This window comes from Populus nigra, chromosome 4 (genome assembly GCF_951802175.1).
Source record: "Populus nigra chromosome 4, ddPopNigr1.1, whole genome shotgun sequence".
Classification (NCBI taxonomy): Eukaryota; Viridiplantae; Streptophyta; class Magnoliopsida; order Malpighiales; family Salicaceae; genus Populus; species Populus nigra.
In genome coordinates this window covers 6,070,370-6,091,872 of record NC_084855.1, presented here as the reverse complement: position 1 = coordinate 6,091,872, position 21,503 = coordinate 6,070,370, and the positions used below count along the sequence as shown (strand labels likewise).

Below are 21,503 nucleotides of genomic sequence, written 5' to 3'. Positions count from 1 at the left end.
TCCAAGCCTTGAGTACCAAACTGCATTAAGCATCCTTGTAATCAATAAGATCTGCACGCATATTCCCCTCGCTATGACTCCGCTTTATTTAGGGAATCCTCCGCTTTATTTAGGGAATCCAATTACGTTAGCAAATGGATGAGATGAAAACAGGGCATACGTTACACGGAAATATTCTGAAGGACTCAGCTGTTTTCTTACACGGAAACATTGGCAAACATTAAGGGTATCCAAACCTTTAAAATTTTAAGAATTAAAAAAAAAAAATTGGAGAAGAAGAAGAAGAAGAAAGAGCTACCGTGATGCATAAAAGAAAAGACCTTCATATATATCATCGATGAAACTTCTTTGATGTGCAGTATTGAATGCCAGTTAGCAGATGCATGTATTTTCTTGTCTACCTGGTCTGATTTTCCCTTACCTTAATACTTGAATAAGGCAATCAGAGTTATCACATAAGTACCTTCTCACACCTCCACTTCAGAGCACATACGGGTTTAAAGGATGGAACAGTAAGTCAACTATCAACTAATGGAGTCTGTACAAAAGGGTTTTAATAGGTCCGTATACAACGAACTATGTTGCTCTTCTTATTGATCGGCGCTCTTATTAACAATGTGAATGATGATCATTATATCAGTCAAGTGTAATCACCAAAGAAAGATTAAACTACAAATAGCCATATGATGCAAGCATCTTGGCATATCTTACCAGTCGAAACAACCCCGCCACATCAAAACCAGCATGCCATACATCGGTCCTCCAATCAAGTCCAAACTGAGAGCATCTATATTGAATTAGCTTCCTCAAACGAACTCAACGCGTGAATTATATGTTCATAAACCTCAATTCCTTTCAAGAATATGGTATCTTTCAAGAACTGCAATACATGAATAATTTATTGCAGTAAGTACCAAGCATGAATATGAAACTGCAAAAGAGAATAATTTATTTGCAAACTTGTCAAACCTCGTTATGGTCATGCAATAAAATAGGGGTATTTGTCATTGGAGAGAATCCAAAAGCAGGAATCCCCAACTGTCTCATGAACCGTGCATCAGTAGTTGAAGACAATATTTCAGGCTTTGCAAGTTTTCCTCCAGCTGCTGCAATTGCTTGCTTGAAAACAGACCACCATGGATTCGAATCGTCTGTTGCTGTCATTAATGGGCGTCCCATATAATCTCTCAAGGGTCCTTTCTCAATTATCTATCATATAAACAAGTAATCAGACAAATTTCTCTAATGCAACCTTTACTTATTGAGAGCCAAAAGCAACACCGCCACCAAGAGCAATAATTCATGACATTTTAAACCTCCCACTTCCATTGGAATGGTTGTTAGCATAAATTATCAAACCCTGTAATTATGTGGCTTTTAACTACAAGTGAGACTTCTCAATCAATATTCTCAAGTGACCCACAAACCACAAGACATTATCAATTAAAATGAAGAAAAAGAGAAGCGAACAAGGAAATCCAGATCATCACATTGAATTCAAGTACCATTCCTTCACAAATTCCAGACAAATTTCTCCAGCAGTTGATGTTTGAATGTCAAAGGGACAGTAACCAAGAATATCTATTGCTGATTTAATAAAAGGACAACATAACAGACCACTGACATGGATGGTTCCATTCCCTTCGTACGTCTAGATGACATAGTTTAGCTGGTCAGTGGACCATCCCATACCAAACCTTTTGATGGAGGAGCAAATAAAAGAATTCATAGCAGTTAAAAATCAATATTGATTTCATAAAGGGGAACCAAGATCATTTCATTAAAAAATAAACCTTATCAATCCTAGGTCTTATCTGGGATCGAGTGTTCTTTGTTTTAAGAAGAGACATTTCCATGTTTAAAGATACTCTCGATCTTCAATTGTAAAAGTTGATGCATCGATTGCAGTGGGCACAAAGTACATGGATACCATTGAAAATACCGTTAACGCTTATACAGCTTTTGCAATGCACGATTTAAATTTTGAAAAATCCATTAAAAAATAGGTATATCAAACTTGTTCTTGATACTAAAGCATTGAGAAGCATATATTGCGGGAGGACTAGTCATCTAAGCAACTATGAAGAAATTTTCTGAAGAAAAACCTTGTGCGTGCAGCACATGGAGACCAGAAGATTGTGCATTCCATTTAAGTGCCCGTATCCAGCATGACAAGTTATAAAATCATGTTTAATCCGGTTTGCAGTGACAAAGCATTATCACCCGCGACCAGGACCAAACTTTGGCAACATGTTAAAGCAATAAAAAATAAAGCTTATGGTGGTCAGAATAGTCACGAGATGACATTCTGGACATTCTTAGGCAACTTTAGGCCCTAAATTGCTCTTTGGGGTCCCAAATTCAGCTTTTAGGGCAATGTTTATGAAAAAGAAAATATGAATCCAGTCAAATAATGCTCTAATAAGGAATGCCTTTGAGTTTTGACTGGTAAACTTCAAATCTCAAATAATCAGGGCAGCGTTTCAAACCAACCAAACTCTCTGAAACATTCCCAGATTTCCTACCATTTCACGAGATAAGCAAGGACCACTTGAGATTACTTCAATTAGTGAGCATCAATGCATCGTGTTAACCACCAATTCAAATAACAAAAAGGGCCTCCATCACGTTGATAAAAAAGGGAAACAAGCAACCCCACATTCCCATGAATGAATTCAAAACGCCATCTAAAAGTTCTATGATTGAAGATAAATACCCATCGTGATGTTACCTCGTATGTCATGTTTCGTACAGCTGGCGCCCACTCTTCAGCAATTCTTTTCTTCACAAGATCTGGGTCCGCTGTAGGAGGCAATCTAAGATCAAACCCTGCTTCTGCCTCCGAAGGTTGCATATTCATCACAAAACCCTACACGAGCACCTCTTTATCATCAATAAAGAAACACGCTTAGAGTCCAAACAGTACAAACAAAGGAACAAACACTCACAGTTGGGGAAGGAATCCCAGCTTTCAAGAAAACAGGATTAACTGAGATAACTTCCGAGTTCGCAGCTTTTCCAGCCTTAACAATATCAAACTGACTATCTCTAAACCTGTTGATAACCTCGATACTATCCATCAAATTCTCCATAGCTCCGTTATCATACATTCTCGACCCATGCCCAGGCACTCCTTTAGCCTTAATAATCAAATTCCAAGGCGACCTATCAGCATAAAAAACTCTAAATTCATCGTTAACTGAAGCCTGCCCTTCATCCAAAACAAACCCAACATCCAAATCTTTAAACTCTTTAGACTTGACAAACTTATCAGCCCCGTCAATCCCACCAATCTCCTCATCAGGAACAAAAGAAATGTGTAGTGTCCTTGTAGGGACAAAGTTTCTTGCTTTTAAGTTGCGGATTGCTTCTAAGTACTGAATTGCTATGCACTTGTCGTCTTGAGCTCCGCGTGCAAAGATTTTTCCTTCTGGGGTTAGCGTGGCTGAGAAAGGAGGATGGGTCCATTTGGAAGGTTCAGCTGGGACAGAGTCGAGGTGGGAGTTGAAGAGGAGTGAAGGGAGAGATGGGTTTGAGCCTTGCCAGGTTATGAGAAGAGTTGGTTTGTTGGGTATGAATTCGAGAGTCTGGGTTTTGAGACCGAGGGACTGGGCTAAGGAGGTTAGAAAAGAGACTGGAGCTGTGTAGTTTGGGTTTGGATGGGCGGTGTTGAATCTCAGGTATTTTTGGAACCGGGCGATTGGGGTTTCTGGGTCTTGTTGTGGTGGTGATGTGGCGAGGGAGAGGCGGAGAGAGAGGAGGAGGAGTGCGAACGAGAGGAGGAGGGGAAAGTGACGGGCGTTGATCATGGCTGGGGTTTGGAGGGGAGGGGGGGATGATGAGAGATTGATTAAAAACTAGTTTGCATTATATTACTAACTTTTAGTAGATGCCATCAAAATTATTTTAATATATTTTAAATTGATGTTATAAATATATGTTTAATATTGTGTTAGCTTATATAATTTTTATTTTAAAAAAACTAGTTGAAGATAAATATTTTAAGTACCAATCAAATATTAAAATATTTATTATAACTACAATAAATCTAAAAAAAATCAAAACATAGTTAAGATAAAGGTTAAAAAAAACTCCTTAATAAAATTATCTTGTTAAATAAAACCATTTAACATTGGAATTAGTCTTTATATATATATATATATATATATATATATATATTTGAAATATGATCAAATCACACTCTTTTCTCTTTATTATTTGTAGAGGATTTTTTTCTCCTTTTTTAAATTTAGTGATTGCAATGTTAAAAGATTGAATTTTTAGAACAAAAATAAAAGTGCAAAAATTACAAGGATTATAGTGGAAGAAAAAGGAAAATAGATGGAGTAAATCAATGTTTTTAGAGCCAATTTGAGATTGACTATATGTGATTTTTTTTTGTTTTATATTTTATTTTGTCTTTTTTGTTTTTCATTAACACAAATTAATCATTAATTTAAATATAAAAGGTTGCAATTAAAGAAAAAAAATAAACGTTTTAGTATATGTTGTGATAAAATTCCTAGTGGAAAATCCTGAAGCATAAATATTGGAAACGATCCTAGTCAGATGAATTTTCTTATTTTTCTATGCTGGAAAACGAAGTAAATCGGTTTTAAAAACCTTTGTTATTTTTATATTTTTATTTGTTTATCAAACTGTCATTTTTTTAAATTAGTTGGACTAACTGGATTTGTAATTAGATTAAAAATCTGTTATCTTTGATTGTTTTTCACACGTCAAGAAATTTTCATATTTGTATACAAACTTATTTTTTAATCACGTCAAATACCCACACACTTGAGTGATTGGAAAAAAGAAAAAAGAAAAAAGAAAACAGAATGCCTCTCTTGTTAATTCAATAATAAGGGTATTTCTTGAAAACCATAGAATTGAAATCGAAAACTCGAAGAAAATAGCAGCCACGTGGTGAAGGGGAAAGAGGAAACGGTGAGATGGAGGCTACCACTACCAGACTATGAGTTTGTATGACAGTGTAGTTATAGATATTTTTTAAATAATTTTTTATATTAAAATAAATGTTAATAATATTTTTTTAATTTTTAAAATTTATTTTTAATATTAGTATATTAAAATAATCTAAAAAATACAAATCATATTACAGTTTAGCAAAACAAAAAAAATTTAAATTTTTTGAAAACGTAGATTGAATTGTGTTTTCAAACATTATTTATATTTGACGTGTACTAACACTGTTTGGAAATACAACATGTATCTTTTATAAAACTTTATTTTTTTATTTAAATTTAACTTTTATATATTTTTAGATTATTTTAATATTTTGATTTTAAAAAAATAAAAAAAATATTATTTTAATATATTTTTAAATAAAAAATATTTTAAATAATAACAGGGGTGCCTGGGTAATCGAAAACATCGCGCGTGGAAAAGGATCTAGATTTCAGGTTTGCTGTCTTAACTGGACCAAACAGCACAAACGCGATTTGGCAATCTCAACTAACCACGTCACTTATTACCAAATGCATATTCAAACCCCACGCGCTTGTCCAAATTCTCTAAAATCAATGACTCACCCTCAACAACCACCTACTGCCATTTAAGACCCTAAAAAAAAAAACTCACAAAAACAGAAAAAAAGAGATCATTGTTGAAAGCGAATTCTCTATCCCTCAACTTTAAAGATTTTGCTCTGCATGATGGCGAGGAACTGTGATTCACGGGCTGGAGTAACGGCGCTGTCACTGATCTTGTTATGTCTAACGATCAGTAACAATATAGTACCAGTAGCAGAAGCTATATGGCTATCAATTCCTAACTCGGGAACCAAGTGTGTTTCGGAGGAGATCCAGAACGACGTTGTCGTTTTGGCTGATTACTATGTTCTTAACGAAGAACATCCCGAACACCCCGCCACTGTTACTGTTCGGGTACGTATACGCTGTTAGATTTCTTAATTCTATTATTTTGATTAGGTTTTGCTCTATTGATTAATTGGTAGTCATCTTATCAGCTTTGATTATTCTTTTTTTTTTAATGTTGCTTTTTGAGCTTTATTTCTCCTTCTCAGATGTAGTGGTTGGATGTCTAGGATTGAATTTTATGACCTCCTTTTGATGTTTGTAATAGCAAGATTTTTTTTTTGATTTTTTAATGCACAGCCTGGATTACATAAATGTCCAAATGAACAACTTTATTATGTCTAGATTTATTGAATTTCCATTGGAACGCCTATTTAATGCTTTATTAACATCACGTTGTTTTTATATAAGTAATTTGTTTTTGTAGTGAAAGAAATTCTGTAATATTTTTCTGCTAATTATTTTCTAGTTAAGTTGGTTCTAGTGCTTCGATCTTCTTCTTGTTTAAAAACATTGCTTCGATTGTTAAATTAATTCCACAACATCAAGTTTACATTATAGACAATGATCAACGGCAAATGGTTAAGTTTGTAGATAGTAATTTATTGCTGAAGACAATCTCTTTGTCACATGAGAATCTTGCCAGGGATTTAAATAAAAAAAAGGGAATTAATGGCATGGCACAACAGTGCAGGCTTTTATGAAGTATGATGACGAGGAAACCTGTTTTAGCATTTCATCTCTTTCGTCTCTTTACATTAGTGTTCTTGCATTTAGTTGTGTTTGGCTCTTTATGGGCTTTCTATGAAGTGGTTACGGCAAAACTTCTTTTGTAGCTAAGCATGATGATTCTAAGGGGTTTTTGCATCCATTAGGTAGAATAAACCCTGACATGAGAGTGTTTGGGGTTTGTGTTAAGGGAGTGAGATTTAATTTGAGATTTTTTATTCTCCCTTTTTTTTTTTCCGAAAACCATATGATTGATATTTGCGGTCCTGCTAAAGCTAAGATTACTTTTGAGACATGATTCCTGTAATTTTTCTTTGAAAACAATTTGTGGGCTGCAGTGTAATTTTATCAGTGTAAATATTAGGTTATGTCCATGGTTGTCAAACTCTCAAATTGAATCGTAAAATCGTACGATTTTACGTGTCAACTTAGATATACAGTGTAAAATCGGGTTAAAAACTCGAAATCGGTCAAACTCGGTCAAAATCGGTTAAACTCAGTAAAATCGGTGAAATCAGACCGATTTCACGAGTTTGGCAAAAGTTAAAAAATTTGTCATTTTGCCGACTTCATTCCCCGAGTCCCTGGCACTCCACCCCCAGTCTCCTCTTTTCTCTTTGTTGAAATCTCAAATTCTCAACCCTAGCAGACTAACACCAACCGCTGCTAAAAAGTGAGAGATCACGAGAAAGAGACAAGAGTCGAAGAGGAGAGCAATAACTCCCATCAGCTGAAAAGGTATTTCATGTGATTTTCTTTTCTGTTTTTGACTACCCGCAGTAGAGATCATAGACGGTAGATCTATATTTTCCTATTTAATCATTCCTGCTCTGTATCAAAAGAAAAGGACCCTCCGTTTCATAACTAGTTAGTACAACCCCTCCCCTGCATTCAATCTTTAAGTATTCTGTAATGCATTAAATAATCATTCTTGTTTCAAAAACTAATTATTTAGCCCTCTTTGTCCGTTTTATGTTCTTTTCCATTTTTTTGTTTTTTCATCGAGAAATGAAAAAAAAAAGTAGATATTATGGAAAGATCGATAGAAAAGAAGACATTTTATGAAATAAAATAATATTAAATGAAGGTCAGTCAATACTGGTTAAGAAACTAGATAATTAGTTTTTGAAACAAGACTCGTTAATTTAATTCTCAAGATTAGGGAGGCTAATTACAACTTACTCCATATTAATAAATCATGCAATCACTTAGCATATGCTATCACTCCGTATTGCTAGAACTTATCAGGAAAGAGAGAGGTTTGGATTTTGAAACTGTGGATTTTTCTGAGCTCTAGTTGAGGGGGTTGAGAGTGAATGTTGCAATCTTCTCGTTCGAGTGTCCTGGGGTCAGTGGTAAAGGTGCGTATCCTGGTTATGCTGGGGATTTGTTAATGGACTCTACAATTGGTGCTAGCTATAATGCTCATAGTGTTAATGGAAGGAAATACATGCTTCCAGCTATATTTGACCCTTCAACTTCAACTAGTTCTACTTTAATTTGAGAGGGGATCGCATTAGTGCATAAGAGTACCGTGGAACTGTGAGAGAGATTATTCTTTGATTTAATCATTCTTTCATTCAATTATAATGAAATCAAATTTTATGCATATTTGAGTGTTGCCGACTGAATATGATGATTCAATACTAAATTGGCTTGTCTCTTCTTCTAATTAAATTTAATTAATTGATTAGAGAAAGCAAAAGGGCAGTTTTTTTTCGAGTGGTGAATGGTAAAGAAGATGGAAGTGATGATGAAGAAAATTCTAATGATACTGAAATGATCAAAGTTTTAGGTTTGTTAATTTTTAGTTAGTGAAATTCTATGGACATAATTGTATTATATTGTATTTTTCAGTTATTTAAACCATGTATGAATTTTTATTTGAATTATGTATTTTAAGATGTTTGGACATTTATATATTTTTTTTATTTTACTTTTATTTTAATTGTGTTATATTATTATTTACTACTTGATTGGAATTGTCAATATATAATTAGTTAAAATATTTTACTTGCGATTTTACGATTCGATTTTACGATCCGAGTTTATGTTGTATATTCCGTGTCGTGTCAAAAAAGCCTTTTTGACAACCTTGGTTATGTCTGAAGATTATTCAAGTATCATATCTTCAGGAAATATCCCCTTCTCACAAGTGGCCAATTAAATCAAATCATTTTCTATTTTGGATTTTTTAGTTTCCAGGGCATGTCAAAGTGGTATGATCTAATATGGAAATAAATGGTGTTTGATCCTTATGTCGTAATCAGTCTGACCAAAAAAAGGCAGGACGACAATGTTTTCTTCGATAGCTGTTTATATGATCTTTTTTCTTTGCCAATTATTTTTAGGTCAGATATTCCGCCATTTTAAGCCTGACCTTCTTCCTCCCACATAAAGAACACAAATGTGCAAACAGTTGTGATTTCACTACTAAGAAAACAGAACTGAATGGAAAACAACTATGATGTATCCTGAATCTTGTGATTTTATGGTTGGCATGTCAATAACACTAATTTCTCCCTTCATTCAATCATGTACAAGATTCTATCTTAAGCAACAAGTATGTGCCGATGAATAGTTGGGAGATGGATTGTTTTCTTTGCTCAACTTTTAATTCTTGTCTATTTTGTTAGGTAACATCCCCATATGGAAACAATCTTCACCACAATGAAAATGTGACTCACGGTCAGTTTGCATTTACAACCTCGGAGGGTGGTAACTACTTGGCATGTTTCACGTTAGATGGTCATCAGGAACCAGCTACAGGTGTAACTCTGAGCCTCGACTGGAAAACTGGAATTGCTGCGAAGGATTGGGATTCTGTGGCGAAGAAAGAAAAGATTGAGGTAAGTTACTTAAACCAACCCCCAAACCCCCCCCCCCCTGGCCCGGTCTTTTCCTTGGATGCTTCACTTAGCCTGCAGCCTTGCATTCCCTGTAGCCTTTTTCTGTTTGATAAACTGGGTTTAAAACTATATGCAGGGTGTTGAACTTGAAGTAAGGAAACTTAAAGATCACGCGGAAGCCATCCACAATAATCTACTCTATCTCAAGCAAAGGTATAGCTGAACCTTGATTTTTAGCAGAGGATACCTCACACATTCTTTGCCTTGTCTTCTTTTGTATAGAAAACTTTCCTGTTTTGTTATCCTGCCTTTCTTTAACCCTGGTCATTTCCAGGTTTCTAATCATGAAAGAGCCCAAATTGATATATGAATTACCAAATGAATATGGGGTATTTTTGGTTTTTAAAGTTTTTTTGTTTGACAGTTTCTACCGCTATATTTTTATGATGAAGCTGATACAAGTGTAGAAAAGGAATAGATTGCCTTTGCCTTTATGTTCCTGAAGGTTGAATTAGTGAAGTCTATGAACAAATAGAGCACCACTGATCTTAATGGAATCATTCTAGGTTTCGTGATGAGTGATAAAACCTGTGAAACTGAATCAGCGCAAGCAAAACCTAAAGCACCCCAAACTTTTAAGGGTGCTCTTATTTCTAGTGTTAAAAATCTTTAGACACGTGAAATGTATTTACCTTACTGTTAATCCTACTTGCTTGTTGGTTGTTACTTGCAGGGAAGCTGACATGAGAGAGGTCAGTGAAAAAACCAATAGTAGAGTGGCATGGTTCAGTATCATGTCCCTTGGTGTCTGCATCGTGGTTTCAGTTTTGCAGCTGTGGCACTTGAAGAGGTACTTCCAAAAGAAGAAGCTTATATAATCTTATGATGAAAAAACGAACCATGTGATTATAATATTGTACACAGTATATTATTCTTTTTTCTTGATTTTCACCTCTTGGAGGTGCGAAATAGCTCAGGCCCAAGAACAGTCTCATTTTGTGTGGGGAGGAAAGAGAAGAAAGGAGAGGAGAAAGAATAAAATAATAGTCGAGAATACTGATTTCATCCTTTTGAGTATACACCAGTGGTGACTGAAATATTGGTAGGCATAACTGTATTTCCTTGGAACGAAAGGGCCACAGTTGCTACCATGACGACATTTTGTTTCCAAGACCTGCATCACTAGTGTTCTGAGGATGTTTCTGTTGGGAACTCTTCTGCAAATTTAACTTCAATGCACTGAGCCCCTTGCCTAGAAGGTTATTGTCCATTTCTTTTGCGACTCGCGGAATAATCTAAGATCATGAGTTTCATTTTCCTTGATGGAAGCGGAAGGACAATGTCGGTTCTTGTATGTATTGTTGAAATTTAAAAAGTTTCTTTTATTTTTTTAGTCCAAGTTAATGGTGAAATATTCTCAAGGGGAGTATCTTGTTGGAAATGGGCAGAAGTAAAGGGGGAAGAGACACAACAAGAAACGATCGCGGTCCTTAGCAGCATGGGCCTGATCATAGCTTGGGACGAGATTGCTGGGAATTTCCAGATTTGTTAATACTCTTCAGAAGACTTCTTCGGCCGAATGCCCATAATGGGTAATGGGACCTGTGCTCATATATATCTCGAAGGCCCATCAATGTCTTGAAAGCAATTAAAAAGAAGATTTTAATGCAATGATCCTGTAACCGAATTCAACTGATACTAAAGATTTGGTTTCGAATTCAAGCTTCTCTTTTATAGCAAAAAGGAAAGATAACGGAAACGTGATTCCTAAATAGACTCGCTGTCTCCAGAATAAAAACTAGCACGGAGGAGGATTCGCAGTGCTGGCAGGAATGGCTGCTGCATCAATAGGAAACAATGGCACTGTGACAGGCAGCCACCCTCAGTAGCCATACTAACAACGCGATGCAGATTCACTTCATAGACTAACATTCAGACCATGTCTTCCTTTTCCGTTCTGACCTTTAGCCCTGTTAATTCACGGGCATGGTTTAAGATTCTAACTTTTGCTGTTCGCATTTGCAAGCTGGATTTTCAGCAATGTGATTTTCTTCAAGTGGCGGGACTCTGTAGGCAATCAAATGAAACACACATTTTTATGCTGATAACACTTGTACAATATTGAGTTAGTGGCTAATAATGCTGGATTTCTTTAGTTATTAGTCTACCGCTTGTGTCAATCAACCAAATGGAAGCCTCCGTGTCCTACTTCTGATTAATTTTGAATTATTGTTTTTTTTTTCCTTGGCAAATTTGAATGAAAAATTTAGTTGTTCAATAATCCATATCGTAATAATAAAATGCAAACACAAATTTAACTATAATCAATTGTGAAAAGAAATTTAAAAAACGAATTCATCTCAATTGCAGCAAATAATAGAATGATTGACAGAGTATTCTCAGAATTTTCAAATGACAAGCTATCATTAGTGCCTAAGAAAAAATTAATGCTTGTAAGTCAGCACTGCCTGTGAAAATACCATCCTTTGTTGTCAAATTAATTTCAAGATTCATAATATCTCAATACAAAGGGTCTCGACTCGAGAGACAGAGTTCTATACTTCTATCAAATCCCAAAAGCAAAGGCTGAAGATGGCTATGATTTCCACTGCAAGTTAGACGAGCTTAACCACCTTGTATGGTAGAGAAGGTCAGGTTAGCAACCAGGCACACCTAGATGAGAATTCAAGTCCTATAATTTGGAAACATAAACTAGAGATATCTGGTAATGGCATAGATGTTTAAACACTTGAAAGAGAAGTGCTGGGATTAATTTTGTTACAAAGCCATCGTTCGTAAGTTTGATGCTCCTAGAAACACCGAGAAGATTATAAGAAGCATATAGCAACTTGAAAGTATAGCACTACATCAAATTCACAATCTTCTAGACTTGTACAGAAAATGTCCCTCGGAGTTGCAAACTTTACCACTAAAATTGAAGGGAAAAAAAGAGAGAGGATACAAATAGATTTGGGAATTTAGGGCTTTCACAATTGAAGTTTTAGAGGGAGTTTGGGCATTGGGGCTAAAATATTGTTTGCTTAGAATTTAATTTAATTTTTGTTTAAAATTATAATTTAGTACTTTTTAATTGTTTTGATATGTTGATATTAAAAATAAAATTTAAAAATAAAAAGTATATTATTTTAATATATTTTTAAATAAAAATAATATATTTTTAAATAAAAAATATTTTAAAAAATAATTATTATACTAACAAGATGCAGCTGTAGCATCGAATGGATAGTTAGCGCTAGAGAAGCTGACAGAACCAGCTATGAAAGCAAAGCTAGTCATGCCATGTGGTGTGCAAGATGGATTCATTGACAGAGACAATCGCAAGGCTTGCATTTAGAATTAATTGAGGCATGTGCAAATTATTTCAAATATTTATGTTAATAATAATAAAATAATAATAATAATAAAAAACAAAGGCCTGGAGTGTCAGTGTTGTGGTGAATAGTCAATTTTCTCTACATCCACGGTAATACTCTAAAGCCTTTTAGTTTTCATCCGGCCGCAAGTGGGACATAACATGACGTTGAGAGTGATCATGGGCCTCAATGAACTGTAAGTTTTGGACTGGAGGTATTATGGGCCTGACCACAAGAGCCCTTATGGGATGGGCCTATCAATCTCCTGAAGCAATAACTGGCCTAACAAAAATTCTGGAGAGCGGAAATCATCCGACACAGACAAAGAGGATTTACAGCAATGGCTATTGCAACAATAGCAGCAGTGGCAACAAAACCATCCTCAATACCCCTGTTGATAAGAAAGAAGCCGAAATGGGTCTTCACTCCTTTGGCTTTCTGTTCTTCTTCTTCATCAGCAAGTAGAAGAAAACTGATTCTTTATTCAAAGCCTGGATGTTGTTTGTGTGATGGCCTCAAAGAGAAGCTCCAGGCGGCATTCTTGCTCTCTGGTCCTCATTCCCTTCATGATGTTGATTTACAGGTTATCCCACTTGATTTCACCACCCTCCTTTCTCTCTTTTTTCATTCTTACGAATATGTATGCTAATGAGACTTTATATAATTCTTAATATTATCAGGTAAGGGATATTACCAGCAATCCTGAATGGGAGAGGGCTTACCAGTATGAGATACCCGTTTTGGCCAAAGTACTCTCTGATGGCACCGAGGTTAGTTGTTTATTTCACCCCCTTTATTAATTATTAATTTTAAGCTTCAAGTTTGTGGTGATTTTTTTAATGGACATGTGTTGTGTTTCTTCGTCCGTATTACTCCAATTTGAGTTAAGTTTTGGTCACTTTCATGTATAAGTAGTTGTGTTTCTTCGTCCGTATTACTCCAATTTGAGTTAAGTTTTGGTCACTTTCATGTATAAGTAGTTGTGTTTCTTCGTCCGTATTACTCCAATTTGAGTTAAGTTTTGGTCACTTTCATGTATAAGTAGCCGGTAGGGCAACCATTGTCTAGAGAGAACTAGGTTTTGTTTTCGGGTCAGGCGTCAAATTAGAAGTTCAGTGCTCTATTTGAGTGGACAAATAAATTAAAAAATTTCATTTGTAGAGTAGAAAGTTTAGGCATATATAATTATCGTCTTAGAGAGAAAAAAGAACTGCAATTTGGCAGCGTCGATGTGGTGAAGTAGAATTCCTAAGCTAATAGGTGGGAAAGACTTAAAAGCTATTTGGGATGGAAGGAAAACACTTGCATGGGAGATTTTTTTCATAGGGATAAAGGATTTTACAGGATGAAAATGAAGATAGTGAAACAGGGTTTCATTTATGGACTTGGAGGGGACATAATATGTTGTATTGCTAATCAAACCACTTTGTTTAAATTGACACCAATCATTCACCAACAATAGTGGAAACCTCACCAGGTCAATCCATAATTTTGGAGGTCATAATCGATGATAAAAGCTATGTTTCCGAAGTGGGGGATAGGTTCACCTCTCTATGTTATGTCCTCTTCGTTGAGTGACCTATGCAACAGAAGATGGTAATGATGAGAATAGGTGCTCTAAAGATAATATTGATTCATAAAGTTCGAAGCTTATAGGAGAGGTGGAAGGAGACTTGATAGTGCCAAACTTTAGCATTTTGGTAACAAAAAAATGGTCGTGGCTGGCAGCTACTGTTTGTTAAAAAATTAAGGTTCCACAACTTTGTCTCCAAGGACTTTGTTCAATGGTTAAACTTTTATAAAGACCACTGAGCTTTTCTAGTTTTATGACTGGTCAAAATAATCAATTGAGAGTTCTCAAAGCTTAAATATTGTATGAATTATAAGCATCGAGAAATGGACTTCTTTATTGCAGTGTGCGACAAATGATCTTAATGACATATAATGGTAGCTATTTCCTGGAACGTTGGACAAAATCTGTGTTGATTTGTAGTATAATCGACAAGCAAGTCCTTCATTTAGATACTATCTTCATACTGCTGTGGAAAAGGATTATTGACAGACTTTCATTTTCATTTAATTTTTAACTAATCATGTTGACATTGAAACCATCTATGTTTTGTTTATATACAGTGACATTGGCAAATGACAAAGTTGTGTTTTGCACACGAAAATAATGATGATGAAATATGTTCTGTCCCCCCCACCCCCCCTTCATTACAATTTACTTCTCCCGGTCTTTGTGTGAGAGTACTTTCAGGTGACATCTTTTGTTCTTCTTTTTAAGCTTTTATACTGGTCCTATTTCTCACGCCCATCAGTTCCACATGCATACACATCTATCCTGATCCACGTGCTGTTTGTCAAAGGGAGATTCAGATTAAAACTTATCATTTGACTGTTTCTCTTTCACATCTGGCTTTTAGCCCTGCTAATGGGCATTGTTCAAGATTCTAGAGATTGTTGTTTGCATTTGGCAAGCTGGATTCTGTTCAACCTAGTGATTTGCTTAAAATGGTGGGATCCCGTTGGCACTCAAATCACACTTACCTTTGTCTTACAATTTTATAGAATATTAATTTAGTGCCTAATAATGTTGGTAGTTTCTTGTGAGTAGTCTCCTTCATATCAATCAACCTGTCGGATGCCCCATTTATTGCTGTCCTGAATGGTTTTAGAAATGGATATGCTCTTGCATCTTAAGCCAATCTCTCTTTCTTCCAGGAAACTTTACCCAGAATATCTCCTCGACTTGGAGTGGAGCTCGTCCACAAAAAGATAGCAGCTGCTTTGATCCAATAAGGTTCCTCTACATAATTAAAATTCTAGCTGGTGTGAAATTTGTTATTGCATGGGACAATGTATCTTGTCAGAAAAGACTGGACATAAAATACCTTTAATAGCTTATGTTCAAATGAATTTTGAATTCATCAATAATGATCTCCAAAAGGCACTCTTAATTTTGCCATCAGAACTGATCACATGGCGTTTAATTATGTTCCTCTACTGAAAGAAAACTAGTTAATGCTATCAATATCTTGGTGATTTGCAAACCACCATTTTCTATTCATTGAGACACACCATTGTCTATTTCTTATCATATATCTGCCCTCATTTTCTGCTAAGTATTGCATGCCAAGGCTGTGAAACCTTGAAAACCTTTGTGGAAATGTAAAATTGCGCCTGTTTAATGCTCATACATCATCTGGCAAAATAAAAGAAAATATAAAGGTGTTCTGGCATCATAGTTATTAACTAATATTCATGTGATTCATGGCGTTCCAATTGGAAAGTGTTTTATTTAGTTGTATGCTCTTTTATTTATTTGTTCCGGCTAAGTTAGTAATTTCTTAATAACAAGGATCTCAATCAAGCAACTGGGTTATTCAATTGTTAAATGGAAGCACTTTAGACGAATCTGACCAGTAAAGTGAACCTCTCCATTTATCTAGTCACAATGTCATATCATCACTGAAATATAAGAACGGGCCTCTTGAGATTTCCATGATTAGACAGGGGTGCCTCGAATGATACTTGCTTAATCACTGTTTGTATTAAAGAGGGCACTCCATTAGCACAAAGGTTCTCGACATTTGCTAGGATTATGTTGCTATCTCCCTTCATAAGATTACATTATCCTCTGCACCTCCTTTGCAAGTTGATATTAATAAATGTGTTTGAATACATGGCCCTGCTAGCACTTTCATTTCCTTAACCGAGGGAAAGCAGGTAGGATTCATTTTAGTATAATCTTCAAAGATCCTTCACCTTGAATTAGACTACAGGGACTTCAACATGCATAAAGGAAGCACATTTGACTGCTTTTGTGCTTTGTGATAAGAAGACAGATTTTCTTCTCCCCTTTATATCAATTTATTTCAAAGTGTCCTGATTTCTTTTTATATATCCTTCACAGTTGTTGAATTATTAGGACTAATGTATTTAATCTTCCAACTAACAAACATACGAATGGGTTTAATGCATATATAACATAGAAAATAAATTCTATAAAGCTAATATGTTTATGTATAAAATATGGTCTGGGTGGCCTAACCCCATTAACATGTCCTTTTCCATGCACGATGTTTACTTTTAATTAGTTTTCCCTGGTTTGTGATGGGGAAGCTCTTAGACCGAAGAAAGAGAGAAAGAAAGAAAGCTCTTATAATAGAAGTTGGTTTAATAACTTTGGCTAGTGATTACAATAAGTTTTGGGGGTGTAGTTATGATTGATTTGTAAATTATTTTTATATTTTAAAAAAATTATTTTTAATATTAGAATATTAAAATGGTATGAAAATATCAAAAAAACTATTAATTTGAAGTAAAGAAATAAATAAATAAATTTTAAATTTTTTTAAAAGTATTTTTAAAAAACAAAAAATCCTTTTAACTAGTTCACGGAATTGATCTTTGAACAATTTAGATGAAAAATTACTAAATGATACACAACCCCCCCTTTTTTTTTCTTTTTTATCTGATGAATATTTACTGTCTACTATTGTAATATATCAAATATCATCGAGCTATAACATCCACTGTTTTTTCAAATCAGAGTTACAGTCGAAAGGTTAGGCTATAGGCATCGCTCTGGGACAAGTTGGATAGCTACCACACCATTGCCGTTCAATCAATGATCTCTCTCATCTGACCGTCTAAAAAACGATCCATTTCTGTTATCTGTCAAGGTGGGTGGGTTCATGGCATGTAAGACTACGTCCAGTTCCATCTCCAGTGTGAATTTTTTACTCTATATTGATCTTCTGCGCCATGCGCAAGCAATCCAAGTCGGGGGAAAAAAAGAAAATAAAAGTTTGGTCTTATTTAAATTAATAAAAAGTGTTGAAAGTGATCAATCATTCGCTAATGTGTGTTTGGTATTGTATTATTTTTTGCAGTTATGGTTTTAAAAAATTAGGTTTTTAATGCAAAATAAAAAAAAATCTTTATGAAAAAAAAACAAGTTATTTTAGCTACTTAAGTTAATCTCTAAAAATTGTCTACTTAAGTTAATCTCTAAAAATTGTAACTTGTGAAATTACAGAACTGAGTTCAATCAAGAAGCTTAAATTTTAAAAAATTTAATTTTAAATAATAAATTATAAAAAATTACACTTTATATCTGGGATCAAACAAAAATAATAAAAGAACAAAAGAACAAAAATTTTCTCATATATAATATAACACAAATAACAATTGTCATGTCAATTTTATTTTATTTTTTCAATCTCTACCCTTTCCTTCTCTCCCTTCCCTTCTTAATTAAGGTTGCATAACTAAAGAAAATCAATTTGGATTTTTCAGCGGAATTACTTTCAAATTATACAAACCACGTACTGTGATATGTTCTCTGGACCATCGCCTATAATCTACGTATTATATTTGCCGAAACAAAAAACAACTGCGATTTTTGTTCATTTTGTTAAAATGCACTTGTAATATCATTGTAGTGTAGCTGTTAAAAAAATAAGGAGTAAAAACAGAGAGCCCAACTGAACAACTTCATTGTCTGATGTCAGCTCACCAATTCTCTTTAAGTACACAAGCACGTATGGATGTACCTGTGATTTTTAAGGAACTAAAAATGTTTCGTTTTCTTTCAGATTCAAACTCATTTGGTTTTATTATTGAATTGGATTTTATTTGGGAAAAAAATATATTTTTTATTTTTTATTTTTTATTTTTCAGTTTCTAATTTTTTTAAAAATAGTTATTATATTTCAATGATTAAGAGAGAAAGTGTCGATTGACACCAATTTCAAATATTAAAACAATTGATTTTAGTATAATAATATCTATTTGATAAGAGATAAGAGAAGTTTTATTAAGATATTTTTTTTATCTTATCATTATCTTGTACGCTAAATGCAAGCTGTATTTGTAATTAGTTTGAGTTTAGGTTTTAAATGAGTAGGTTTGGTTTGATTTGAGTGTAAAATTATTTTTTTGATTTTTTAATTATATTTTTTAAAAATAAAATTTATGAGTTTGATTTTTTCAATTAACTTTTTTTTTTATTTTTTCTGCCTGATATGCTTGGCGGGCAGGCATGCAAAGTTTATCCACAGCACTTGTTGTCCCACCCCACCCTAGTGCATGGGCCGTTGCGTGGTACACTAGGCTCTTCACTCCCCTTTATACAGTAAGTCAGCACCTAAAATATAATGTTGGACCGATCCCTTCCTGGCCTAGTTAACTGAGACAGAACACTTTATTCCTTCAGAACTTTGTCCATGTGCAATTAACGGTGATCGGTGAGTTAACGGGCATCGAGTCTGGGTGTTTCAGGGGATTGTTGCCTCTGGAATCGCTTATCATGTGCAAGGTCACGTGATGAAGACAAGAGGCCCAGTATTTGTTACAGCTTTTAATCCCCTATGCATGATCCTTGTCGCTGCCCTTGGGTCTGTCATTTTAGCCGAGAAACTTCATCATGGAATGTATGCCCCTTGATTGATCATGTAATTTAAGCAAACCACCCGGTCAAGTTTGGTAATTATTTTTATTTTTTTTGGTTAATCGACACACAACTCTTTTATGTTCACTTCATAGTAAAATTGTGTGATAGATTTTAGAAAATAATATAAATTATATTTTAAAATTTAACCTAACAGCTTAAATTATTTGGTTAAACTGATTTTTTGACATGATATCAGAGCTTTGATGGTCAAGCGATCATGAGTTTGAATCTTACCATTCTTATTTATTTAATAAAAATTAAGCATAAAGTAATGTGAGTATATACAAGTTTCAAGTTTAAAATATTTTCACTTAAAAAAATATATTAAAAAATAATATAAATCATATCTGAGAACTAATCTAACTATATCCAATTCCACCCTTTTTAAAGTAAGGAGGTAGAATATATCGCAAGGTTAATTGGCAATTGGTGCAATATTGATTTAAGCACAACTAAGCAAAATCCATCCCTGAGATTTAAAATCTTAGAATTCTACCACCATAATTAAAAATAATTCTTCATTTAATCCTTTGTTTACATTATATCATTCTATCGGTGGGAATTTGTTAAATATTTACATGGTCCAAACATGTATTTCTATTTATTATTTTTTAATTTTCTGTTTGAGTCATAAATGGTAAAAGGCTGGCTTAATTATGCAGCAATGCCTCAAACCTTTTCCGAATTTTACATAGCAGGTGTATCTTATACAATTTTTTATTGTACACGTGATTATCTATTTTGTTAAATGATAGTAGTTCCTTTGATTAGATCGCAGTATTATTGGAGGCATCAGAATCGCAAATATTGGCGTATATATATTCTGTTGTGTGGGGTAAGAGCAAGGACTACACCAGGCCAGGCCAGAACTCTCTACCACCGAAGGCAAGAGTGATCTGGAACTGCCCGATATTGCTACCACAGGGGCTGAGCCTGGAGATTTTTTTAGGGTTCCAGATTAGAAGATTTTTCTAGCTTAAATCTTACTAGTTTTTACTTTAAAATCTTATATTAATTAAAGTCAGGATTATTATTTTTTTGGGGTCCGGTCCTTGCCAGCCTTCTCTGACTATCAGCAAGGCAGAATATACATACTTCATTTCCTAATTCGGATCCTGTATATTTTTGTAATCTGTGATCGAGTTCATAATTTGTGAACCATACCATGGCATGCAGGAAGCCACAGCAGACACCAAAAAATGTGGCCATGGTGGGGCTTTTTTAGCTGTTGTTTCAATAGAAAGCCAATTTCTTGGTGCGTTAGTGACGGCAGGCAGTGTTGCTCAACAATAGACCAAGCACTCCAAAAAACTATCAATGGTGTTTTGCAATTTCAGCATCATCATTATATACAAGTGTCGCACGTTATGATTGGTCTTCTGAAGGGAAGTACTGGACTCGGGCCATAAATAATGGAGAAATTGTTATATATTTTTTTTTATTTCTAAACATTTTTTGTTCTGGAAGGATTTGTTTGTAAAGTGCCCACTATGATTGATCATGTCACATGATGATACATGCATTTCACATGATTTCGTTTGTGTATATATTCTGCGTATATTATTAGCATAGTCTATGAGTGAGGTTCTTTACATAAAGTACCCATTATGAGTGATCATGTCACATGATGAGGTAAACCTAATTTTATGTAATAATTTTTTAAAATATTAATCTATTCCTTGCAACATTAATTAGTTGGTTATTATTTCTCTTTCGGATTAATTGTTCATTTCTCCGATTGAAACTGCCTTTAGAAGTTCAGATTATTGACAGTTCGATGGTTTTAATTAAGCCCTTTCGTGATTTTATGCTATCATTCGAAGCCATTTTATTTTGTTTACTTTAATTCGACTTCAATGTAATAAACGCGTGTTTTCGCATTGTGTCCCTGCTGGAGTTTTTTTTCTCTCGAATTACAGTGATATGGCCATGTGCAGAGACAATTCGAAGACATGTACGTACCAGCTCGATCCGAGCTGAACAGAATATTTCTCAGACTGAAGGAATTATGTTCTTTATTTTTTATAGCACTGCCTAATTATATTCCCTAGAAAATGCAGCTTTCGATGTAATATATATATATATATATCACTTGCTGGACATCTACGAGTTTGGCGGGGGGGGAAGGGAAGGGTTTCCGGTTCGACGAAGACGAATAAAAATGCCATCAAATACTATACTCTGTGGACCCGAAGGACATCTAGCGGAGATGAGAATCAAAATGCCAGCCCTGATTGGAAATGAGTGGAAA

The 21,503-nt window shown here is 34.5% G+C and overlaps 3 protein-coding genes across 6 annotated transcripts; 2 read left to right on the top strand and 1 right to left on the bottom strand.

Moving 5' to 3' along the window:
- Positions 1–496: 496 nt before the first annotated feature.
- On the bottom strand, positions 497–3,857 carry LOC133692564 (uncharacterized). Its single transcript, XM_062113613.1, has 4 exons — positions 2,949–3,857; positions 2,732–2,869; positions 970–1,209; positions 497–880 (listed from the first exon to the last, which is right to left on the bottom strand). The coding sequence occupies exons 1-4, from the start codon at positions 3,807–3,809 to the stop codon at positions 788–790; spliced, it is 1,332 nt and encodes a 443-aa protein (XP_061969597.1). The 5' UTR covers positions 3,810–3,857; the 3' UTR covers positions 497–787.
- Positions 3,858–5,525: 1,668 nt separating this feature from the next.
- LOC133692637 (transmembrane emp24 domain-containing protein p24delta4-like) lies at positions 5,526–10,483 on the top strand. Of its 3 annotated transcripts, none has more exons than XM_062113720.1 (5): positions 5,526–5,909; positions 9,206–9,418; positions 9,555–9,627; positions 9,739–9,807; positions 10,152–10,214. In XM_062113720.1, the coding sequence occupies exons 1-4, from the start codon at positions 5,676–5,678 to the stop codon at positions 9,786–9,788; spliced, it is 570 nt and encodes a 189-aa protein (XP_061969704.1). In that variant the 5' UTR covers positions 5,526–5,675; the 3' UTR covers positions 9,789–9,807; positions 10,152–10,214. The 3 variants fall into 3 exon arrangements, with proteins under 3 accessions (XP_061969704.1, XP_061969705.1, XP_061969703.1); XM_062113721.1 differs by having other exon boundaries at positions 5,527–5,909; positions 9,739–9,752; positions 10,152–10,389; XM_062113719.1 differs by lacking the exon at positions 9,739–9,807 and having other exon boundaries at positions 5,530–5,909; positions 9,555–9,631; positions 10,152–10,483.
- Positions 10,484–13,085: 2,602 nt separating this feature from the next.
- LOC133691638 (uncharacterized) lies at positions 13,086–15,862 on the top strand. 2 transcript variants are annotated; one of them, XR_009841719.1, is made up of 4 exons: positions 13,086–13,375; positions 13,473–13,562; positions 14,926–15,052; positions 15,517–15,862. XR_009841719.1 is itself a non-coding variant. In XM_062112231.1 (3 exons), exons 1-3 carry the CDS (start codon positions 13,133–13,135, stop codon positions 15,592–15,594), a joined length of 411 nt encoding a protein of 136 aa, XP_061968215.1. In that variant the 5' UTR covers positions 13,087–13,132; the 3' UTR covers positions 15,595–15,862. The 2 variants fall into 2 exon arrangements, 1 of the variants encoding a protein (XP_061968215.1); XM_062112231.1 differs by lacking the exon at positions 14,926–15,052 and having other exon boundaries at positions 13,087–13,375.
- Positions 15,863–21,503: the final 5,641 nt, after the last annotated feature.

Excerpts from the sequence above, each read along its gene's own strand:
- LOC133692564 (XM_062113613.1), bottom strand. The coding sequence starts at position 3,809 with ATGATCAACGCCCGTCACTTTCCCCTCCTCCTCTCGTTCGCACTCCTC. Across the intron at positions 2,870-2,948 it reads CTGGGATTCCTTCCCCAACT|GGTTTTGTGATGAATATGCA; the intron begins GTGAGTGTTTGT and ends GTGCTCGTGTAG. Across the intron at positions 1,210-2,731 it reads TACGAAACATGACATACGAG|ATAATTGAGAAAGGACCCTT; the intron begins GTAACATCACGA and ends TTTATATGATAG.
- LOC133692637 (XM_062113719.1), top strand. The coding sequence starts at position 5,676 with ATGATGGCGAGGAACTGTGATTCACGGGCTGGAGTAACGGCGCTGTCA. Across the intron at positions 5,910-9,205 it reads CCGCCACTGTTACTGTTCGG|GTAACATCCCCATATGGAAA; the intron begins GTACGTATACGC and ends CTATTTTGTTAG. Across the intron at positions 9,419-9,554 it reads CGAAGAAAGAAAAGATTGAG|GGTGTTGAACTTGAAGTAAG; the intron begins GTAAGTTACTTA and ends AACTATATGCAG.
- LOC133691638 (XM_062112231.1), top strand. The coding sequence starts at position 13,133 with ATGGCTATTGCAACAATAGCAGCAGTGGCAACAAAACCATCCTCAATA. Across the intron at positions 13,376-13,472 it reads TTCATGATGTTGATTTACAG|GTAAGGGATATTACCAGCAA; the intron begins GTTATCCCACTT and ends TAATATTATCAG. Across the intron at positions 13,563-15,516 it reads TACTCTCTGATGGCACCGAG|GAAACTTTACCCAGAATATC; the intron begins GTTAGTTGTTTA and ends TCTTTCTTCCAG.